Below are 23120 nucleotides of genomic sequence, written 5' to 3'. Positions count from 1 at the left end.
CAGAGATCCACATAGTACACTCTACTGCCATGCTGTCATATTAACATGCTAATGCTACCACATAGCTGCTAGGACTCTCATTATTATTTTTACACCCACGCTTCAACTAAGGTCAAGCTCAGAATTAATCTTCCATCGCTGCAGCGGTGAAGCAGAGAGCTTGGGTTCACTTTTAGTATAGGAGAGAAAGGTCTTTCAGTAACCTAGAAAGTGAAATGGCGCTCCTCTCATTCCATTTGAATTATACAAAGAAAAAAGAGCTGAGGACAGTCTCAGTGCATGTGCTGACATGTAGTTAGACTTTAAAGCCCTGAGAACCAAAACGGTGCTCCACTTGCTGTCAGTCAAACCCAGTTCCCCAAAAGAAATTGTAGCACGTTCTCTTCTAGTGTTTTTCCCTTGCGTGCACAGAGAGGACTTGACTCTCTGATTCACAGAGAGTCAATGCAGCTAATAAACAGCCAACTCTGTGTAGATCATGTTTATTGCCAGAGGTGCTAACAACACCTTCACTTTTTGGTGTTTGTTATGCTCATTTCCTTTTGATTGCTTCTGCAGATGCCATAATATTGTAGCACAATGATACAACTATAATTAAAAAACAGTCCAGGCTGAATATTGTGTATGTACTGCAGGCCTTGTAGCTACAAGTTTTGGGTCTACCTGGTTTCGGCTTTGCGTTTTAATTTGTAACTCCCTAATTCTTGTGATCACTGACAAGACAATCTGTTAATTGGCACAAAAGACACACAAATCAGCTGTCAAAAATTAACATTACCAGGAGAAATATGAGCACCATAACAGCAACATTGCTCTCAGAGCACAGAGACATTGTGGTGCAGGCTGCAGAAAAGGTTCTAACAAACATGCACAATGTGAACAATACAACCTCCTCTCCCCTGGCTGTAGGCACAGAAAACTGCCTGCCTTCAGTCTCTTAAAGCGTTTTTCTTTCGGTGCTACCTTGTGCTTCTGAAGGCATTGTGGTCTTTGATACATGAATACATGGATGTTGAATGTAGTTTAGTTGTGTGTGTTCTTGGCTGTAATGTTTGCCGTCTCAGTAAATCGAGCTCCTACCACAAGAATAAAATTGTTGGAATTTGTTTCTTAACCACGCCACCACTACAACATCCCACCAAAAAAAGTAAGAAAGCAAAAGAAATTGTTTTTCTGGCTACAATCTTGGCGCCAGTCTTTGTCCCTACCCTTACAAACAGACTTGAGTGGCTGCTGTTAATGAATGCTTTCTTTACTTGCCAGACCAACCTGTGGTAATCAGTCACCATTTGTCTCTGTCCGCCACACAGATATGCTGAGCAATGCTGCAACTGGTATGGACTGAGGGGCCAAGTGAACCTGCTCCCAAGTAGCCTATAAAGTAGACAGCGAAAAGGGAAAAGATGGAAGTTTCAGTCTGTAGTTGTGATTGATTTCAGCTTTGTGTGGCTGCATGCTAATGAGCCCAACTTAATTGCATTCATTTTTTTTACCTGCTTCTGCACTGCCCTCAACCCTCAGTTTATGGTCCCTCTGCTAAACTATCCCTGGTGATCACTTGTGAATTAGCTTTGTTATGAGCTGTGTTGTTACACAGCACTGCAGTGTATAATATTTCCCGGATGTGTCTATGCCACGAGGAAGGCATGTTTTCAATTGGGTATTTTTTGTTGAATGAGTCACTTGATGTTAAGCACAAGTAAAGTATTCCTGGAAACAAGTTTTTATTTTACAATGGCCTTGCCATTGCTTTCTTCATTGTGATTCACCACCTTCTGAAGTCATCCTTCAGTCAGATGCTGCACTTTCTCCTTCTCTTGTTGCTGCTGTTTAATTTGTTTTTCTGACTTGGCCACTGGTGCTGTCTTTTCCTTCAACTTTTAGTACCTTGTGTAAGTGACTCATCCATCCTTCCTTCCCGCTTCCTCAACCTGCGGTAAAACTCAGCAAAATCAGATTCCACAGTCGTGACTGGCATAGATGAGTATAGATGAATATTGTGACACACAGCTATACAATGTGATGACCAGTGTATGACCAACACTATGACGAACAAGTAATTATTAGAAGTGCACTGTCTGTATTTTCAGTTTAAGAACAAATGTCTCCAGCCTGTTTTAAAACCTCTTAGTTTACATCCTCACCAGCTGAAGGGGAGTAGTTGTCTTGTTTCCTTGTATAGAGTGAAGAAAATATTACACAGAGTGATAATTTAATGTTTAACCAAAGTAAGCTGAAAGCAGTTCTTTCAAGATGAGAAAAAGAAGGAACTCCCTCGACAGATTTGTGCAACCAAACAACTTATGCCCACCTTTGGAGTGGGTCTTCAGTAAAAACAAGGAAGTAGTGGCCCCCGCAGGGATCAGCACTTCACTCACACCAGCTCTGAGTCACACAGAAACAAGCCTGTTTGTAGGAAAGCCATCAAATGACCTTGTTTTTCACCCTTCAAAGACTGAAGATTATTTCGCGCTTCCTTCTCTCCAGGACAAAGAGAGTAGTGACGCGTTACGACCTCACCATCTTCCTCACACGCTGACGGAAATCCAAAACAAAGAGCTCACTACTCCCAAGCGGCCATTAGTCACATCTAACTGAGGCAGCGTGTTACTCTTATCTGGCCCCAGTTGCAGACTTCACATGTGATCTGTGTGTGGAAAAAGAAAGATGTTAAAGGAATGAATCAAAACCCAAAGGTGTTGTATGTTGCATTATTATTTCCAACATGTTCTAAGAGCAAACTACACATTTTTAGACAAGTTATCAAGACGTGGTAATTCAAATGGAGAGCAGGGGCTGTTCATTAGCCATGCAAGCTGCGTGGCCCCAAAGTCCAGACTGAAAAATGTCAACCACTATTGGATGGATTAAGGTGAAATGTGGCACAAACAGTCATGTTCCCCTCAGGGTAGCGTTGACAGTCTTCTGACTTTTAATCTAACACCATCATCAGGTCAAAATTTTAATTTGGCCAATATTTTAGTTTTTGACCAAATACTTGCAAAACTAATCATTGTGAGCAAGTTAACATTTAGCTCAAAGTGCCTTCTGTACAGTCTCATAGAACTGCTAGCATGGCTGTAAATTAGATTAATTTACTTTTATCCAAAAGTTGTTTTCCATTCATAGTCTATTGATAAACATGCTTAGCTGTCCATCACAGTAAACATGATAGAAGGTATCCGTATCCAAGAAGATGAGAGAAGTGACTGTTTGGAAAACTCTCCTCCAACAACTCAACAACTGATTTCTAATTCAGCAGCTGAGAGTCGGGGCATTCAGTTAGTTTGTTTTTCAAAGCCAAAACTTGGACATGGAATAATAAGCAAACATGGGCACTGTAAAGTGCATAAATTTAAATTTACTAAGGTTGCTCCTCAGCAGCTCTGTTAAGTTTAGAATGTTGATAACTTGTCACTGTGACAGAAAAAAAAAAGACTAAATACTAACTGTGATTGATCACCTCTCTTAAGTGTCAAATCTCTGCGAGCTGATTTTTACACAGCACTGACGCACTGAAACTAATGGCTGTCTGGAAGGTAGGAAATCACGAGAAAGCCTATGAGTTAAGGTATGCTTTGGAAAATGGTCAGTGATGTGAAACATGCACAGTTTACAGTTAATGAGCTAAAAAATGCAAAACCACCTGAACAATCCTTTGGGTCACTACTGACATTTGGGCTGGCTTTATTACACGACTGGAAAGAATAACGAGTGCTAACACTTGGTTCCAACACGAGAGCCTCTCTTAGAAAGGACGCTCACCAGCGCCAAGACAGTCCTGCCATTTTTTTTTTTTCACTGAAGCAATCTAATTATAGAGACTCTGGCAAGCTATCTTTAATGATGCAATGGCTGCTAACTAAAAAAGTTCTCCTGTGTGCGTCTCTGCTCTCAAATCTTGTCTCTCTTGTCAGTTGTTTTTCGTTCTGGTGGACAGAAACAGCAGCTGCTCTTAAGTATTCATTAGTCCTTCTCATGGATTAGCTGAGACAAAATGTAAGAGTGTAGATTGGGCTCCACGCGGTGCTGCCTCCTCCAGAACACAGCGGGCCCTTCTCCTTCTCTATGAGCACTATCCACAGCTGTTCAAGAACACTTGACTTTTCCAACAACAATGTTCTCAGATGGCGGTGGCCACTTCTGTTCCTGCTCGCCGAAACATTTGTCTGATTTTCTCACCGTGTTTATGATGCCTTTCTGTTGTGTGTTAGATAAGATTTTTATTTCCCTTTTTACCCCTTATTGACAAAACAGTGATGAGACGCCGTCAAGGGTAGTGTTTGTTGACATCGAGGTGGTTGTTATGGTGATATGCCTCCGATTCGTCGCCCCAGTCTTCAGACTCTCAGCTTTGATTTTGTACAAGCAGCTTAGTCCAATAAGCCCCATATTTCACCGTTTTGTCATCTGGCATATGCTTACACATACTTACTCATTTGGAAGACTTGGGTGTTTTTCTGCAAAGAAAAAAAAAGATGTCAGCCTCGTTTTCTCTCACTGTTTCTCTCCTGTCTTGGAACACATGCACCGTAGATCGGTTGCGTTGTGTCTCCCATTCAGGACAGCTGCAGTGGCTGGCTATCCCTGAGATCTCCTCTATGCCCACATATGCACCCCATGTACCCGTGCATACACACACCGTAAGGCCATAAGTCACCCTTTCTACACCGCCTGCCTCCTCCCAAATACACACACACATGTACCCATGTCATCGCTGCTCTTGTTTCACCATCTCCGCCCTGTTGTGCCTGAGCTAACTCTACTCTAATATTCACTCTGTTTCCATGCGTTCTCCCTACTCACCTCCCTAGACAGACCCCCCCACCCCCCCGATTTTCTGTCACTACAGCTGTGTGTCAGCTGTCGGCCTGTCCCAGTCTACTCAGAGATGAAGTCGAAACACAGAGGGTCTACAGGGAAGACAGCCTGGCCCCTCTATCTCTCCCAGCTGTCACTCCCACTTCAGACTTCCACTTATCATGAGGTTTCTTTCCTCCACCACTGGACGTCTTCCTCAGACATGTTCAAAAGTAAACCACACACGGGATAGGGCTATGAAATGTGCTTATTTTTTCTTCTCATGATTCCCATATTTTTCTGGTAACATTATTTTGATGTTGTCAGACAAAAAGCAAGTTTTTTTTTTTTTTATAAAGAAAAAAGCATTAAGTACTATGTCACTTTGAAAATGCTGTCGACAGTGTCGGCAGTTTATGTGCTGGCTAAAACTAATGCAGTCTATGACAGACTTTTAGTAACATGAAGGTAATAATGTTCAGCTTTTTAAAAAAATATTTTTAAGAGGCACTGATTTAGCTGTATGGTCAGGATGTGTTGTTTTGCTGAATTGCATTGTGTCATGCAGACACATCTTCCTAATATTTTGTCCACCGCTTTTTTCAGTGATGAGGAAAAGTTAAATATAAGGAACATCTCTTTGTATATCACAACACAATTCAGCTGCGCCACAAACTGAGGCCCTCAAAATGATCATGAGTTGACTTAGGACAGTAATAGACAGCATTTGGTTTAGCAAGGTGCACATAAACTGATTTCTGAGTGTAGGTGTTAGGATCACTCAACAACACATTCAAATTGTCTGTAAAGTGGCGTTACAAGCAAGTCATTTACTTTGTTCTTTACTAGCACAGACCATGTTTGTGTCCACATTTACTCAAAATACCTTGACATCTGTCTCTCTATTCACTCGCACTTACTGGTTTTTATTTCTCCAATCTTAAATCTTCATTTGTTTGTTATTTATTCCAAACAGATATCTCCAACTGGGCGCTCCAGATATGCTCTGTCCTATTAAGGGAAAGTAGGTTTGAAATCAGTAATTTGGAGAAATGATTGGTATTTCAAATACAGAAAGAATAAAATGATCTGGGAGTAAATGGGGCTGGCTAATTATACCATCTTCAATTACCAAGCTGTTTGTATCGTTTCTAAAGGCAGCAAAGTATTATTGTATCACTAGATTCTGCTGCCAGAGAGAAAAACAAATTAGCTTTTGAAAGTGGCCTTTGTTATATGGGTTTGTGCTCCTCTGGGGTCTGGCTCATTCCTGAGCTCGGCATGCAAAACGTTGAGAAACAAATGACTGTGAGACATGCTGTGCGCCTCGGACTAGGAGGCTTTGATTGAGAGAGTTGATTTATTGATGGAGATGGAGAGTGTGTGAGCTCAGCAGCCCCCAGGCTAGAAGCTGTATGTGTGCATGTTTAATGTATATGAATGAAAATGAAATAATTGTGGTTAAATAGTGGTTGGTGCAGTTTTGACAGGCACAGACAAGAAACCCTAAAGTGGATCTAGACTTAAATATCTCTCTTTCTGCGACAGGTATGCCTGTGGTCATCAGCGTGTCCCCGGACAGGTAACCAGGTGTGTTGCTGCTGTCATGGCCTCGCCTTCCCTGCGGCTGTTTCCAGTCACTGTGCTCACAGTCCTGGTGACGCTGGTGTCGTCTTCAGAGGAACATGAGTGGCACTTTAACCCAGGTAGGATGTCAAATACACGCATGCAACACAGAGAACATCTAAATTATGATAGATAAATTGTTGTTTCTCCAATTTTGTTTTTTTTTTCCTCTCTTGCTCTTGGTTTCGTTGCTTATCCCCTCAAAAAACTGCCACATGTGAAACAGCTTGGCACATTTTTAAAGTTGTTTTTGTTATTGCCACAAACTCAGACATGATTGCATTTTCAAGCCTCTCACCCACTTCCTCCCCGCTCTTCCTCCTGTCCACGGGCGCAGCAATCGTCTGTCCCGCTGCTCTGACATTCTCCTCACATTCTCAGATCAGTAAGGCTCATTCTCCATCCGCTATCAACAGGCTATCCTGTGTCCTCTCCCAGTCTGCCAGCCAGCCGCGTGTAATAGGAGAATGAGATAGCTGGGCGGTCCCCCCCTGGCTCGTCAAGACCGCTAATGCACAGGCAGCTCATGAAAGTGTCAGTCAAAATGTCGGGGAAAGGGAGCGCATGAGGGGTTAGTGAATGTGAGCCAACCAGGTGTAACCAGAGGAGTCTGTTTGCAGCACAGTCAACCTTCTGACTGCAGCAGCTAGACTGTGAATGATAGGAAGACTGCAACTATTGTTTTAGTTATACGCTGATTCTGTGGTCTGAATGATTTCCGAGAGCCCAATGTGATGTCTTGAAAAGGCTTGTTTTGCTCGATAAACAATTCAGAACCCAAATCCATACAATTCATGATGTTATAAAACAGGCCAAGAAAACATTTGACAACCTGGAACCAGTGAAGATTTGGCTTTTTTGTTTTACAAATGACTGAAATGACTGATCCAAATTAGAGCCGAAACAACAGCTGATCAACTAATCGATGAGTTGACTGACAAAAAAAATGATCAGCAACCAAGAGATTATTGCTTAATGCTACACCTGCTATTCACATGGCACTTGATGGCAGTGTCGGTCTGATGGATAGTTGTGAGATTGTGTTGATTAAGGATAAATTGTAATGATTTTTCACCCAGTGCCGTCATCAGGCCAACATTTCTGTTTGCCCAACTGTGACCAAACATCTGTGAAAGTAACAACATGCTCATCAAGCTCAGCTGTATTCTGTGTTTAGCGCCACCAAATTCATGCATACTCATACTCTTTAACTACAATGATGAACATCATAAATATTATACCAATGAAACAAAAGCATTTTAGATTTGTCACTGACTTCTGTTTAAGCAAAAGTTATAATTTTTCCTTCTATGTTTTGAGGATTTGCTGCTTTATTTGCTGCTCCTTTATATAATGTGATTGTAAATTGAATATTTTAGTTTTTTTTTTTTTTTTTTTTTTAAGGTTGGTTGGATAAAACAAGTGATTTGAAGATGTTACTTGGGCTCAAGGAATTTGTGATTGTGAGAAATGTAGGTTTTTCATGATTTTTGACCAAGTAATTAATCAATAAATGATTGCCAGATTAATCAATAATAGACATAATGATTAGTTGCATCCCTAAATCGAATTGCTGTGGATTAATTGTCTGTTGAATGACCCGTTGATCTATGTGCTGTTTGTGTCTGCACTAAATGAAACTGGGATTTGTAGCTAGATCGAAACAGTGGCGCAGCACACATACAAACACAGACACCCACACATTTGTCTTGTGGAAAGAACTGAATCAAGTTTGACAGTGTGAACAGAGAGGTTGAGTGTGTGGGCTAAAGTTTTATGAAAAATGATAAAAAGAGAAGGTGAAAGCAGAGGGCACTGAGAGGGAGGGAGGGAGACAGAGAGGGGTGAAAATATTGCAGATGGCAGGGTGTTGACTGGCAATGTGTGATGATGATGATGATGATGTAATGAAATGGGCACCTGTCCGCAGGGTGTGGACGAACTGTGTCTGTGTGCATGTGTGTGTCTGCTGCACTCGTTGGGGTTTTTAGGGTTTGTCATCCAGCCCAACATTCCTGTCCGCTGACTCAATGACAGAAACTGAGTTAGACACCCACCCCACCCCCGCCTCTTTCTGTCACCCTCAGCCCTCCCGTCCATATCACTGTCCCTTTCCACTTTATCACTACCCAAAGCCTCCCTCTGCCTCTCACCTCCCCCTCCACCACCTCCACCCCATGACTGACTTCAGAGCCGATAGCTGTGTCGTTGGGTAATCCCTGCCTGGGACCATGCTTTCTGGATCATTTGATAATGCTGCCACTGGACCAGACTCAGTGCAGACATCCGAGACCTGTCTCTGTTCTTGAATTCGCCCTTCATTTCTTTCCCTCTTTTGTTCCCTTCCTGCAAGTCCCCAAGCAGCGGTAACTGGAACGGGGGCTGTGCAGGGTCGCTGGAGTCCTGAGGAGGTTGCTTTGTGTGGGATGGAGAGCTAGATGGAAAGACAAATGGGCAAAAAAAAACAGGAAAAGGTGTAACTTCAGAGGAGACAGGTCATAGTGTCTCACAGGGCCTCTGTACAAATATGTACATGCACTTTGAGATTCATATGGGTATTAATGACTGTCTCTGATGTTGCCAGTTTTGACAGGACAAAGGGGCCTTACTGGAATAAGTGATGCAAAACACTGCCATTTCATTTTACATGAACTCATTATTACAGAAGAACCCAGAAAGTCTCTGTACCAAATAACAGCGAGCTGGAACAATTTATTGCAGAGTTTGGTATTTTTTCTCCATCCACTCAGTGTGTGAGTTATGAAGCATGAAGTCCGGAAGTTTTCACAGAGATGACATAACAATATTATGCTCCGTGACCAATGGTGGCTGCTGACACTCTAATAGAAATATTAAGTTTCTCCTGGACATGAGCTCCATATGAATGAGAGTGTTACTCATGTCTTTATCCGGCCTCTGTCTCTCTCTCTGTCTCACCCTCAATTCTTCCCCTACAGCTCAGTGTCGTTATGCCCTGGGGATGGAGGATGGCACCATCCCAGACTCTGACATCACTGCCTCCAGCGCCTGGTCAGACTCCACTGAGGCCAAACATGGAAGGTGGGAAGAGGAAGGTTTATTACTATAATCAAGTAGCTTTTTCTGTACTCATACTTTTTTGTGGTTGCAGTCAAAAAACTATATTATATAAAGAGAACCTTTGACATTATAGAACAGTGTTTCACACCCAGACTCACTGATGGCTGGGTGGCACCTGTAACTACACCCACTACCGATGTCAAAGTGTACTGACACACCCTGGAGTACACTTCTACATCAGCAGCACGTAGCAAGGTGAAAAGTTAAACCACTGAAGGTTAGCAAAAACGTTAGATTTTCAGGTGGTGCTATGTTACTCAAGTGTTGTGCTCAGTTACTTTGGAAAGTTAGGATTTACTGTTTTGTTATAGTTTAAATGATATTTCATTCAAAGGACAGCAGCAGCATGTTGTACATTTGCAGACCATTTCTGGACGCGTGCCAAAAATGATTTTTTCCTGTAAATTAATCGAAAGGTTTTTCAAACAGACCAAAATGATTAGCTTCTGTGTGAAGTGTATATTATCGGTGGTAAATGGATTAAAACATGCACAACCACAGGTAGAGCCCTTTCAATCTGGTTCACTTTTCTTTTTAAGTCAGTCTTTGAGAAAGCTTCTTACAAAGAAAACATAATCACCTCTTTGAGTAGCTGCACTGAATGGGATGATTGGCTGCTGCTTGATAGGGCATATTTAATTGCCTGGTTCCAGACCTGTGGATCGCCACCTGCGACTCCAATTTGTTTGGCTGTTCATATATAATGAACAAAGTGTAATTTGGTCTGATCATCAGGCTGAATTATCACTGTTCGCATTAAAACTGTAAGGGTCACAATGCCACATTCGCCATTTCACATGATAGGTTTTTTGTCAGTGTGGCCTTTAAAAGAGCTGCTGTTGTACTTCAGCTTACTGCACTTAAATGCAAGTGATTAAATCAAGTAAGAGTACTATTACAGGAATAAGATATTCTAGTGCTCGCACACATGTCACTGTGGACTGATGTGTTTGTCTGCAGGCCTTTTTTTTCCAGCATGTTGGCACCACGCTAAGGTAATTTGTCAGAAGTCTATTAGATTATGATAGAAGATGATAGTGTGTGTCTTTGAAAAACCCACTTGGTAATTATATTACCACATTGTCTGTCTGGCAGCGAGGTCAGCTTCATGAGAGGCAAGTTAGGCCTGCAACATGCTAGAGCCACGTGTACGGGCATTCGCAGGATTGTGTGTGTGTGTGTGTGTTCGTTTTTCTCCATTCGTCTGTTTGGCTGGGTCTCTTGGCTGAGTGTCTATCCATGTGGAAATGATTATTAGCCCTAGCTCTTTTTAAGATACATTGGGGAGACACTGAGAGAGAAACAGAGAAAACAGAGAAAGCAGTGGCCATTAAAAAAAAAAAAGAAAACAATTGAGAGGTGGATCGCTGCTATGGTGTGCTGACAGCTGTAGGGGAATTAATTTGACGACAGGGTTTGAGGGAGGATGTTGTGTTAAGGGAGGGATTGAGGGATGCAGAGCTGGTAGGTAATTTTTTTCATGGCTGTTATTGCTCTGGGACAATGAAATATCAGCATGATGGTGTGAGGGAGTGGCGAAGAGATGGAGGGAATGAGAGAACTGAGGGGGCATGAATGAATTGTTGGCTGGTATTTAGTTAGGAAGCAAAAGACGGAGAGAAATGGGAGAAAAATGAGGTTCTTGGCAGAGCCTTGTGCTGTAATGTTAATCCTCCTGGCTGGTACCCATTGGACTGAACTCTACCCGGCCACATTCCTCTTTTCTCCCTCCTCAACCTCTTCTCCTGCCGCCTCCCTCCATCGGAGGACACTTTGTGGATCTCTAATGTGTTGATATCATCTTGCGGTTTCCGGCTGTATGATCTCACCCATCAAATGGAGAAGAGGACTGATTGAAATACTAGCGCCACTGTCAGCGTGACCAAGTTGATATAGTGATTTGTTTTGGCGGTCTGAGCAGCAGCTTTCATTTTGAGAGAAGCCCCCACAGTGGTCAGAACTTGGTTGTGGCCTGGCGTCCGTTCCAAAGCTCCTTGAATGAGTCGATCCAACATCACACACACACACACACACAGCCAAGTCTGTGGTCTCCATGTGACCAATATGTGGTGGTAGTATATACTTTTCTTCTCAGGCTGGATTGAAGAAGGTCACACCGAGTGAAAATCTTTTAGTGGTGCATGTGTGTGGTCGTGGCGGGGCCTGGGGAGATGTGAGTAAAGATCCTGATGTTCTGCACCAGACCTTGTTGTGTGGTTTGAAGAATGTGGAAGACCCGGTAATTTTCACTCTGCTCCTTTCTTCTCCTTTTCTCTCCTCATGAGCCTCATGTGTTCTCTATATTTTCCATCTGCAGTCTCTCTCTCTTTCTCTCTCCCTCTCTCTATTACCTACTGTGCCTTTTTAGCCATTGCCAGGTTTCTCTCTCTCTCTGCTTTTCTCTCTTTCAGACAACATTGCCCCATTTATACGTGAATGTTTGGCTGCTGTGGAATCCAATATGTATGGTGGTAGAGGAGAGTCAGACTGTTTGTATTGAATTCTCACTCGTACCTCTGCGTGCTGCCGGCACTGTGGGTTTTGATGTAGTCAGTGTTGTTGTGGGTGTGTTTGTATCTTCGTGTGTGAATGTTTGGGTGTGGGACTGGGAATTTATTGAACTTTTCAGTTGTGTTTTTAAATTTTTTTCTCTTTTTTTTTTAGTTTTTCTTATTTTGTTACCTAACACGATAAGCCTCTCTCTCTCTCTCTGTTTCTCTCAGGCTGAGTACTGGAGAGGGGGATGGAGCATGGTGTCCTGCAGGAGCTGTTTTCCCCAGTGGATCAGAATATCTTCAGGTCAGATTCTCATGCTTACTCTGCTCTGATTCGTTGATACAGTTACTTCTCATTCCAACTGCTGTATTGTTTATGGAAGGAATAACATTTAATAATTGTCGCTGGTCATAAAATGTTTAATAACTTGATATTAAAGCTTAATAATTCCGTGCCTACGACCGCAACTAATGCTTACTAACTAACATGTTGTTTCTCTTTTTGTTTGTAATGTATTATCTGTTTCCTGTAGATTGACCTGCACAAACTCCACTTCCTGGCTCTGGTTGGTACCCAGGGTCGTCATGCCGACGGGCATGGCCAGGAGTTTGCTCGCAGTTATCGTCTCCGCTACTCTCGAGACGGAGTGAAATGGATCACCTGGAGGGATCGCTGGGGCCAGGAAGTAAGCAAGTTTTTTTTTTTTTTTTTTATTTACTGACAACAGAGCTGGAGCCTGCTGTCTCTTCGTGTGTGTACACAAATGAAGGAAAATGTCAATTTGAATGTTATTAAATGAGCTCGGAGGGAATCAAGCTAATGAAAATACAGTCTCCATTACTGATAGGAAGCAGCTCATTATCCTGTGGCTGTTCAGTATAAATGTGGTGTTAACCACAAATTATTCATCTGCATTTAGTTTGTTTATTATCATTATTATTATTATTATTTAAAATTGGAGCTGTTTGGATATGCGCCAGCTCAATATTGTGTAGTAACATTTCTGTTCAGGCAATAGAAGCAGCCCTCACGGCCTGAGTTTTTAACATGCATTGAAAGCCTTAACCTTGTGCAGATAGAAGAGCCTCTTGTTGTTTTTTTTAGTTTTGCACTTTGTATCACAGTGTTGTGTATCACTACTACATTATAATATGGGAATATTCATTTATCCTCCAACAATCAATATTTTAGGAAGTGAGTCATACTCTTTGTTTCAGATTTTTAGTTAGTATGCCAAAACTTCAGAACTAACATTCAGAAATAAATATTCAGACATTGTAAGCCAATGTAAATCTTTGAATAAAGGTTGCTCCGATAAAAGTGCCCCTGAAGCTCTGCCTCTAAAGTCTTTTCCTCCATTCCTTTGTGTATTAAATAAAGAGTTCATTCAGTTCATTTGAGCTTTTCTTTGATTAACAGAATTTGAAGACACACAGAATAAAAAGTCAGAGATTCATTCATCCCTGCAGATAACAGGGGAGACGGGCTGTACTGTGTGATTGAATATTTGTACTTATCTCCCCTAGGTGGTGTCAGGTAATGAGAACACCTATGATATTGTGTTGAAAGACCTGGGCCCTCCCATCGTGGCCCGCATGGTGCGCTTCTACCCCCTGGCTGACCGGGTTATGAGTGTTTGCCTTCGGGTGGAGCTCTATGGTTGTGTATGGGATGGTAAGTATGTGTTTCTCTTCCTGCTTTTGTGGTTACTGAAGTATTCATTTGGTCTGTATATTCAGAGGCATGCCCTCCAGATCTTGATAAGTCAGATCTCATTTTACATGGTGAAGGTAAATCATCCTAAATTTACCCCTGTATCAGATGGGAAAGGGGTAGATTTGTTCGATGGTAATGATTACGAGCGCGTGTTTTCGCCATACATCCCACGCATCGATTCGAGGTACTGCATCAAATTTACAGCCTCAGTGGGGTTTGCCTGGATAAAAGAAGCCACACAGTGATAAATGGTGTTGGTCTCCCAGTTTCCTGAAGCACAACACTGACTAACTGAGTATTTATGACTGGCTCACCTCCTCTCCTGCCCCATCCACCTCCCTCAGACTGCATTGGGCTGTCTGTAAATCAGAGCTGTCACCAAGGCTAAAAACCCCAGTTCCTGATCTGTGTCTTCAGGGACGACCATCTCTAAAATATGCTCTCATGTGGATTCTGAGGCTATGCAGCTCAGTCGTTCCACAAGCCAAGAGATTACGCGGAATCTGCAGAATGTGAACTTTTACGTACATTCAGTCTCTCATCTCCTCTTGTATCAGATCATATGGCGGCACAGTGTCTTTCCTGTGTTTATTGTTTTACATTCGATATCAACCCTCCTGACCTTCATGCGCCCTCACACAGATATGAGACGCACATCTGAGTGGATAACCACATCCAAAGACACTCATTCGTGTACAAACAGAGCATACTGCACACATACTGTAAATCCTGTGTGGAGCATTGTTTATTATGGGTAGCAGAGCAGCGGGCTGTAGTCTGTGTTGCTGACGTCACCTTTGTTCTCAGGGACTGGGTTGATTAGCTGTATATTGAAGGCTTAAGTTTCACCCCTTAATGGAGGCCTGAGCAGCGGACCTCTACGTTTGTTTTACTACTTTAAAAACCGCTGTAGCCGTTTTTCCAGAGCAGTGATTACAGCTGAATGTTGGCTCAGTCAACATGTAGCTGCATGATTAAAATGAAAAGTTTTACACATTAAAAATGTTTTACATGCATACATGTCTCTTAAACAAAAAAAACTATAAAAAGCATGTTTTGTTTCAACTATCAAATGATCAATATTTTTTCCATCCTTGTGTCTCTCAGATGGTTTGAAGGCTTACACAGCTCCAGTGGGTCACGTCATGCACCTGCCTGGCATGCCTGTCTACTTAAACGACTCCACCTACGATGGGAGCACTGAGCAAGGGTACGATATTCAGTCACTCTAGGCTTCTTTACCATTTTCATTTTTATGCATGAGTAAGCATCTCATTACCCATAGATTCCCATAAACTGCACCTTTGGTTTTCATTTTCATGGAAATGTTTTCATGGACGCTACAACCTTTTTCTCTAAATTGCAACACAGCTCTTACGAATATGATAACGATAAAGATTCACAAGCGTCACTGTGGATTGAAATTAGCCTCAATCAATGGAATTCCAAAAGGCTCTCCGCAGCGCTCATCACATCTGTTAGCACTGAAGAGGGGTCTTAGCCAAATACTTTCTTGAAAGTTTATTCTGGTTTCCACCTAATCGAAAGGGAATGACATCATTTTTTTTAGCTGCTCAGGGATTTGAGGCGTGTTTCCTGCCTGTAATGTTTTGGCAGCGAGCAAAAGAGGGTGAACTAGGAATTGGGGGGTGGGGGGTCTCACATGGGCTGTGTGGTTAATGGGGCTGAAATGTTTTGCTAGCAGGTGAGCTAACACTTTTGATGTAATCCAGACGTGTTTGAGATGTATATGTAGCAGATGTGAGTGTGAGGCATAGACCCAGAGGGCTGGGAGCGAGGGGACCTATTAGGTGATCCTGTTGTGTTGCTTTGGTTCTGTATTTCTATGTGAAAGAGAGGAAGAGGACAAAAACGTTGCATAGTTAGTGTGTGTGTTTGTGCCAACTTGTTTGCATGTGCATCTATGTATATATGCTTATTTATTCATGCTTGGATGCTAGTACATAGATGTCTCTAGAGACAGAAAGTGTCAAGCATTCCACAGCGACCAGCATTATTTCTGCACAGAGCCACATGTTAACCCGTACAATGCTGTGTGCGCAGGATGCAGTTTGGGGGCCTGGGTCAGCTGTGTGACGGTGTCCTGGGAGGAGATGACTTCATACAAACCAAGGAGCTGCGGGTGTGGCCGGGGTATGACTACCTGGGATGGAGCCGGGAAGCCCTCGGGCAAGGCAGCGTGGACATCGAGTTCCACTTTGAGAAACCACGTGTCTTCCACAGCATGCAGGTAGGAGGAGAACATTGTTTGTGTATGATGATAGATGTGTTGCTGAATGTGAGAGGGTCATGATGTTGTTATCCCACTGGAATCTCAGACAGCATCAGGCTTTCCTGTGTTGCTTTGTGTAAATGAATGTGAGAGGGTTATGCAGAACATTCTTATTCCTCTGGAACCTCTTTTTTTTTTCAGCACAGTAACTCAAGAACCGTACACAGGGCCTCCTCGTAGCCTAAGACACACACTGCACATTATAACCGCAACGTCCCGCATTCAGTTTCGGCTGGGGGCCTCAGTTGCATGTCATGCATTTCATCCTAAATCACCATGTTTCCTGGCTGTATCAAAGTGGTCGACCATCTAGTAAACGCAAAAGTGCCAAAAACCTCTGAAAAATATATATATATATAAACCAAAACTAAAACCTAACAGTGCAAACTTTCTTCATACATCACTGGTTCTCCCTTTAGTGTAAATGATCTGATTAGATTTTGGAGCACCTTTGATACATAAATCTGCATTTTAAAACCGATTTTATCCAACTTTTATAACTCTTCAGTATTTCAAGATGTGGAGATGCCCTAACTTATTCCCCCATGTCATGAAAAAACAATAAAAAATGACAAAGAACTATTCTTTAATTAATACATTGATTTGGTTAATTAATTATCTCATTAGCACAAGACAAGCGTGTCATTGTGATTATGGCAGGACATTAGGTTGATTGTTTCCTTTTGCATCTGATCTAATTCCTTAAATTCCCGTAGCTCCAACCAGTGCAACCTTTAAAATGAACTCCAGCAGCAGAGCTAGGTTTGTTTACCTCCTTTGTTTTGTGTCTTTTGTTTATTTTTAATTTCTTTTTTTAAGTACAATAACTTTGTTAATCTGCCGTCTCACCAGAAAGAAGCGTTTTGACTTGAATAGCTTTGCAGCCATTTAATTAGTTTTAATGTGCCATTGTTTGTCACGGGACAGTGTGTCTGTGTTTGGCTCTCTGGGTGCCACCGAGTTGCATCACAGTCTGTTTGTGCGTCTGTGTGGGTTTTGGGGTTAGTTTGTGGAGCAATGGGGGGGGGGGGTAATAATATGAAGCAACCCAGTTTGAGTTATAACTGTGTTGTCTTGTTGGACGTGGGCTGGAATGTTGGTTTGGGTGGGATTCACCCTATACATGTGCATACTAAACAGCATGAATCCACATTTAGTCTTAGTCAAGTAATGTGATAGAGATCTGGTTTTGATTGAGATCCAAAATTTGTGTTCTCTCTCAGTGTTAGATTTTTTTTATCATCACATATTTATTATTATTCTAGTGTTTCTGAGTTACCTTTTAAATTTTTTCCCAGCGGTATTTTAAGTGTTTTTCTTAGGCTTATCCTGTTTTTCCTGCCTTTTCCCCAGTGGTTTCTCCACACTAACCTCAGCTGACACACACCATTATTCTGACTTGGCAGAGCGGATATGTCAGACACACAGGTCAAATAAATAAAGAATGGGAACCTGAACCTAATTCTAGCTCGACCTGTCTCTGCAGGTCGGAGTTCCTTAACCTGTGTCTAATCACTCTCCCAAAGGGAAATCTGCTCTTTGACCTTTTGTCAGTCATAACCTCCACTTCCTACAGGACTTTTTAACAGACTGACTAGGGACGCACTCTGATCTGCCTTTGAAAAGATCCAGTTCTGTCCTTTGGGAATTTATTCAGAACTTTACTCTGTAAGCGCATGTGGAATACGAGGCAACTAAAAGAAAGATCACAGGGAATTCATAATGTAGGTTAGATTTATGATGAAATGAGCAAAACGTAATGAATGCAGTGTTATGCTCTCAAATTAAGCTTTGTGCGGGTCATTGGAGCTGTATTCCCTAAAGGAGTAGTGAATTACATTGGTTCTCTTGACTTACTAGACTCCCACCACCAACAAAAAACACTCCCCATTTTGTCCCTTTCCACATAGAATCAGTTACATGTCGACTCAGCATCTGGTGCAGCTGTTCTTCCCGCATCTCTTGTGTGTGTGCGTGTATGTGTGTGTGCGCGTTAACATGTGGATTAGGTTAGAGAGGCTGGCCCTGCAGTAAGTGTTAGGTTAATAGGTAACCTGTCAGAGCACCCTGTGCAGCACCTCTTCTCCTTCATTGGGGAAAAAAATCTCCTCTCTTCATCTCCTGCTTAATTTTCTATCTCTTAGATCCACGGTTTTGACCTCTCACTCGTCCTTTTAAACACCCTCCATCTCCTCTCCTTAAGCTCCCGTTCCTTCTTTCAGCCACAATGACGCCTCATATATTAGATCAGCTTTTATGGATTCCTCTCTCTTTGGCCTTTCCCTGCTTGTAAAAACAGGAGAGATATATCCTCTGCTCTCCTCCATCGGTCTCCTGTCACACACTTTCTTTTCTTCCATCCTTTCCCTTCCCTCCTGTGTTCTAATTTTGTTCATTTGTAGTCCTGTTCAGCTGAGCTCAAGTCGTGCCGAAGCAATTACAGCTGAGCAGGATGAGAACGCGTCATTCATTTTCTGTGTTAATTGAATCTCTTCCCTTTCCACGAATAATGAATGATTAAGGCCAAGATGTTTCCCAGAGTTTTCCAGATGTTTGCACAGAGGTCGAGCTAATTGAAATGTGTAGATTGTTTCTGTTTCCTTCATCTGTCGTCTTTCTTTTCTCTTTTCTGCACTCACACGCTCATCTCCTTCCTCAAGGTGCACAGTAACAACCGCCACACCCAGGGCGTCCGTGTCTTCAGCAAGGTAGAGTGTCTTTTTAAGCCTGGCATCCTCCAGCCCTGGTCCTCTCCCGCCCTCACGCTGCCTGTGCCCCTGGAGGATCTGAAGGACCCCTCCTCACGACCCATCACCCTCCCATTGGGTGGCCGGCCGGCTCAGATCCTCCGCTGCAAATTCTATTTTGCTGACCGCTGGCTACTCATCAGCGAGATATCCTTCCTCTCTGGTAGGAAACTGAATTTAAGTGATTGTTTTTATTTTTATTTTTTTCAAAAGTGAGATATGTGTTTCTATAGCTCTGGCAGGCAGTTTTTCTTCTATAGAGTTTTGCACTTGTGTAACAGATATCCTAGCAACTATGTCTGGCGCTATCTCGGAGGTCCAGTTGTACAGATTTGAAATTGCCTTAACAATAACTAAATATAGACAGCAGCAAGAGAAAACTGGATGCCTGGAAAACAATGCTCAAATCAAAAGTCAAGTGAAGGGAAACTCTGAAATCTGATGAACTAGATCTGTTTCCAGACTTACTGTGACCATTTCCAGAAAGACTTTGATTAATTTAAGGAATCAGCATTTTTGACACACAAGACGTTTGTCAAGTTAGTGACATCGTAATGCTGTATTTTACTAAACACAGTTTTTTAGAAAGCAGGACAAATTTTTACCCAAATAAGTTCAAAGGTGTGAATAAATAGGCCTACCGCATTTTCTTGTCAGTTATTTTCTCTTCCCTGCTAATTAATTTTAAAGTTTATCAGAGTCAGAATCAGAAAGTGTTTACTGGAAAAATGCCAGTTTTTCCCTCCGCCTGCTGTCTCGTCGTACTATCTCCCTGTATACAGGCTGCAACACACCACTGCAGCGAATAGAAATGGGATTTCGATATCTCCTGTGAAGATAGGAGTTATGCCTATCTGATTGGGAGTCAGATAGAGGACTCCTCTGTTGCTCTCCAGCTGAGATTGCTGTGACTAATTAAACTGTCCTCTGTACCCCAAAACACTGTCTGTTGTAGCGTGATAAGAATCAGTTCTCAGTAATCACACTGTTCTAAGGTAGTTGAAATGACTTGATCCAGCTGTGGTCTGATTGCTGGACTCATGCCAGACTGGTGATAAATGTCGCACCAGTACACTGGTCTGGTTCATGATCCTGGACTATAAACTGGAGTCTACACAATGAAAATTACCTAATCATGCAGGTGTATGGTCTTACATTGGCCAGAGCTGACTCACATCGAGTCATTAGCTTTACATGAATTTTGAATGTTTTCAATATGGGTTCCTGTTCATTAAATGTTGTGTACCTCAGGCTCTGCTGGGGGGGGGGTCTGTGAGCTTGAGGACACTCTGTGTCACGCTTGCCACACCATCAAACTAAAACACTTATTGCTGCAATAAATGGTTAAAGCCTTGTTATGAGTGTAGACATTTAAAACAATACAGTCATTTAACTACGGTTAGCGAGCTAACACAATCATTCACGTTAGTCGGTAAAGAACGGATCAGTTCCCAGTCAAAAACAACATAATTGTGTCTCCTTAAATGAATAGTCTTTGTCTGGAAACACAACCAGCTGTAACCACAACCACTGTTTCCCAACAGCTGAGGACTACCAAGACAGTGTGTTGTGACGTAGGAAACCCCCCTAAACATATATAACATGATTCATTTTTATTAAATTGTCTCCCTGATTCTTTCTCTTTTTCTCCTTGTCCAGAGCCATTTGATGCTACAGAGACCCTTACTCCTCATCCTCCCAAGATTCCTACCATCAATTCCTCTCCTCCTCCTGTTAACCACACCACCTCCCCTCCCACATCGAGCAACAGCTCCTCCAACACTACTGCTGGCTCTTCCGGTGAGTCCTGCTCTTCCCCTCCTCCTCTATCCCCCTGCTGCTCCTGCTCTTCACCCCCACATCTTCTTGTCTATGCTATCCTTCTTTCCACCACCCATTCTTTCTCCATTGTCCCCTTTCATCACACACCAAGCTCCACCCCTCCTGCTTCTCTAATTCCTCTGATCTCTCCCTCATCACCTCTTGTCTCTGTGCTCGTCTCCTCCTCTGCAGTTGTGATGAGTGTGAGCATGTCGGCAGTGTGTCCAAGCCATGTGTCTAAAGCAGAGCCAGAGGCAGGCAGTGCCAAAGGAGGCCCATGTCTGACTAGCCTCCCTCTTTATCATGAGCTCTGAAATCCTTTGGCTTCGAGCCAGCATTCGCTGAACCCAAGTCAACGCCGGATGCTTATCTTACAGATTTCATTGTACTTAAAGGGCAGGAGAGATTTGGCTTAAACATTAAAGGTCAAATATTTTAACTTATAATTCTAAAGTGTTTTTATCATCTTGGTCTGGCTTTTAAAAAGTTGGTGAAAACTTTTGGGGATTTTCATTGTGACGGATGAAAAGCCAAATAAGCCCCAATTGTGGTATCCATGATTTCCTCTCCTCATCACTCTCTTCTGACTCTTCGTCACCTCTCTTCTCACACATTCCTCCTTTGTTCATCCCTCGCTCCTCCAGAACCCCCCACCACCACCACCTTCACGATGGACTCCACTGGTAACTGGACGCTGCCAGGTGAGAGAGAGCAAAAAAAAACAGACAGATAAGATGAACTGAGGGAGGGGAGCTTGCTCCATCCACTCTGGCCCTTGTCCAGCATCTTAAAACTGTCCCACTGCTCAGTAGAGAGTATGAAGTATAATGGTGGAGGGATTACAGGGGCAGGCTTTGGCACTGGGCTCTGTCCCCTGGGTTTGGAGATATACAGCTGTAGGAAAAATGCTAACACGGCTATAGTACATTATATTTATGTACAATAACAACTTGGCTTCCTGCGGTCTCACAAATGGCATGCTTTTTTCTTTTTTTTTGGGAACAGACTCTGTTCTACACAGCTAAACAATAACAGGCATTTTAAAAAGCTGGAAATGGTTTTCTGTGGCGTGTATGCTGCTTTGTCCTTGTTACTGGCTGTGGTTGAACAGCTTTGTTTGGGTTTATTTATTACCCGCATGCATGGTGTAGAACTGACAGAGAGAGAGAGAGAGAGTGGGGGGATGGGGTGTCTTCTGCTGTAAGAATGTGCTGTATAAATCTTTTTCTGCTAAATATATGTGTATGAGTCTGTGCTTTCAGATGTATATTTATGCGTATGTGCATACATGCACATAAAGGCACCATGTTATAGTATGTGTGCTTGTTTTTTCCTCTTTTTAGCTGAACCATTTTTTTCCACTTATTCTTGTGAAGTGGTTTCAAGAGGTTCTTTATGTGTAAAGTTAACACTCAACTACCCTCATGCAACTCTTTCATCCTGCATTTAAATAACATGTCACACTTGACCTTCAGAGGAGAAAAAATAACGATGTGGTTCTGATTAATAGTTAACTACAAAGCTGTTGAAAAGCAAAACAGTGTTCACATTCTGTTCTCGAAGCTGCAGGCTCTGAGAATCCCTGTGGTATGAGCGGGCATACTGGATGCAAACTCACACAGACAATCCCCATCAGATGTTTAGTAAGCCTCATGACACTGTGCTGGTCTGTGTGTGACCCCAGTGAGTGCGTGACTGCACTGAAAGAGCTAATGCTCAGACTGACGAGTGCATTAACTCACGCCTACGTCTAGTCACCCACAGATAGAGACAGTGTTTCACAATGCCCCATACACATCACATAAGATGGTTAAATACCTGCAGGTTTCAGGCAATCAGGCATGTACACATACAAATACCTAACATAGCATCCTGTAATTTCCTCCTCTAGGGCCAGAATTTGCCTCTGTGACTCCCAGAGCAGGCCTTCCTGTAGCCAAGGATGACAGCAGTAATACAGCTATTCTGATTGGCTGCCTGGTGGGCATCATCCTTCTGCTGCTGGCTGTGATAGCTGTCATTCTGTGGAGACAGTACTGGAAAAAAATACTGGGCAAGGTGAGTCAAAATTGAGGTGACATGCAATGTTTTCATTTAATTGTTAAGCAGCTACTCCTGCTTGTAGTTGGTAATTTAGCTATAATTAGGCTTTACCTGCAGGTTTCTCATGTTTATATTTAGGAGCTTTAAAGAGTCAGTTTGTCCACATTTTTTCTTATTTACCCTAAGTGGTATCTAGCCATGCAGTCTTGGTTTTATGAGTCAAACATTTGGTACATCTACAGGTGTCTCAGAGATCTAACACCTCAGTACAGTGGAGTTGAATGAAATTTGTTTGTTGTTTGTGTTGGTCAAAGTTTTGAAAAAATACGACTGAATCAATAAAATCTTATCTTCCAGAAACCATGTCCTGGTTACTCTATAGATCTTGCTGTTAACAGTTTCAGTTTCATTAATTACTTTCTAAAGAATAAATAGTCCTAAGTGAGAAAAAGTCTTAAGTGAGAAAAAGTCAGATGGTG

The 23120-nt window shown here is 42.4% G+C and overlaps 1 protein-coding gene across 4 annotated transcripts in view; it reads left to right on the top strand.

The window, feature by feature from the left end:
• ddr1 (discoidin domain receptor tyrosine kinase 1) overlaps window positions 1-23120 on the top strand; it is a 36035-nt gene that overhangs the window by 5773 nt on the left and 7142 nt on the right. For 3 of the 4 annotated variants that reach the window (XM_041044165.1, XM_041044163.1, XM_041044161.1), the window contains exons 2-12: window positions 6349-6506; window positions 9384-9486; window positions 12249-12324; window positions 12554-12706; window positions 13548-13695; window positions 14845-14947; window positions 15802-15988; window positions 18691-18940; window positions 20437-20577; window positions 21243-21299; window positions 22490-22656. In XM_041044165.1, the coding sequence (XP_040900099.1) occupies window positions 6407-6506; window positions 9384-9486; window positions 12249-12324; window positions 12554-12706; window positions 13548-13695; window positions 14845-14947; window positions 15802-15988; window positions 18691-18940; window positions 20437-20577; window positions 21243-21299; window positions 22490-22656 (1485 nt within the window). In that variant the 5' untranslated portion in view covers window positions 6349-6406. The remainder of the gene's footprint in view (window positions 1-6348; window positions 6507-9383; window positions 9487-12248; window positions 12325-12553; window positions 12707-13547; window positions 13696-14844; window positions 14948-15801; window positions 15989-18690; window positions 18941-20436; window positions 20578-21242; window positions 21300-22489; window positions 22657-23120) is intronic. The other variant, XM_041044164.1, reaches the window with a different exon arrangement.

This window comes from Toxotes jaculatrix, chromosome 8 (genome assembly GCF_017976425.1).
Source record: "Toxotes jaculatrix isolate fToxJac2 chromosome 8, fToxJac2.pri, whole genome shotgun sequence".
Classification (NCBI taxonomy): domain Eukaryota; kingdom Metazoa; phylum Chordata; class Actinopteri; family Toxotidae; genus Toxotes; species Toxotes jaculatrix.
The sequence above is the reverse complement of the archived record's forward strand: the minus strand, read 5'-3'. Positions and strand labels throughout refer to the sequence as shown.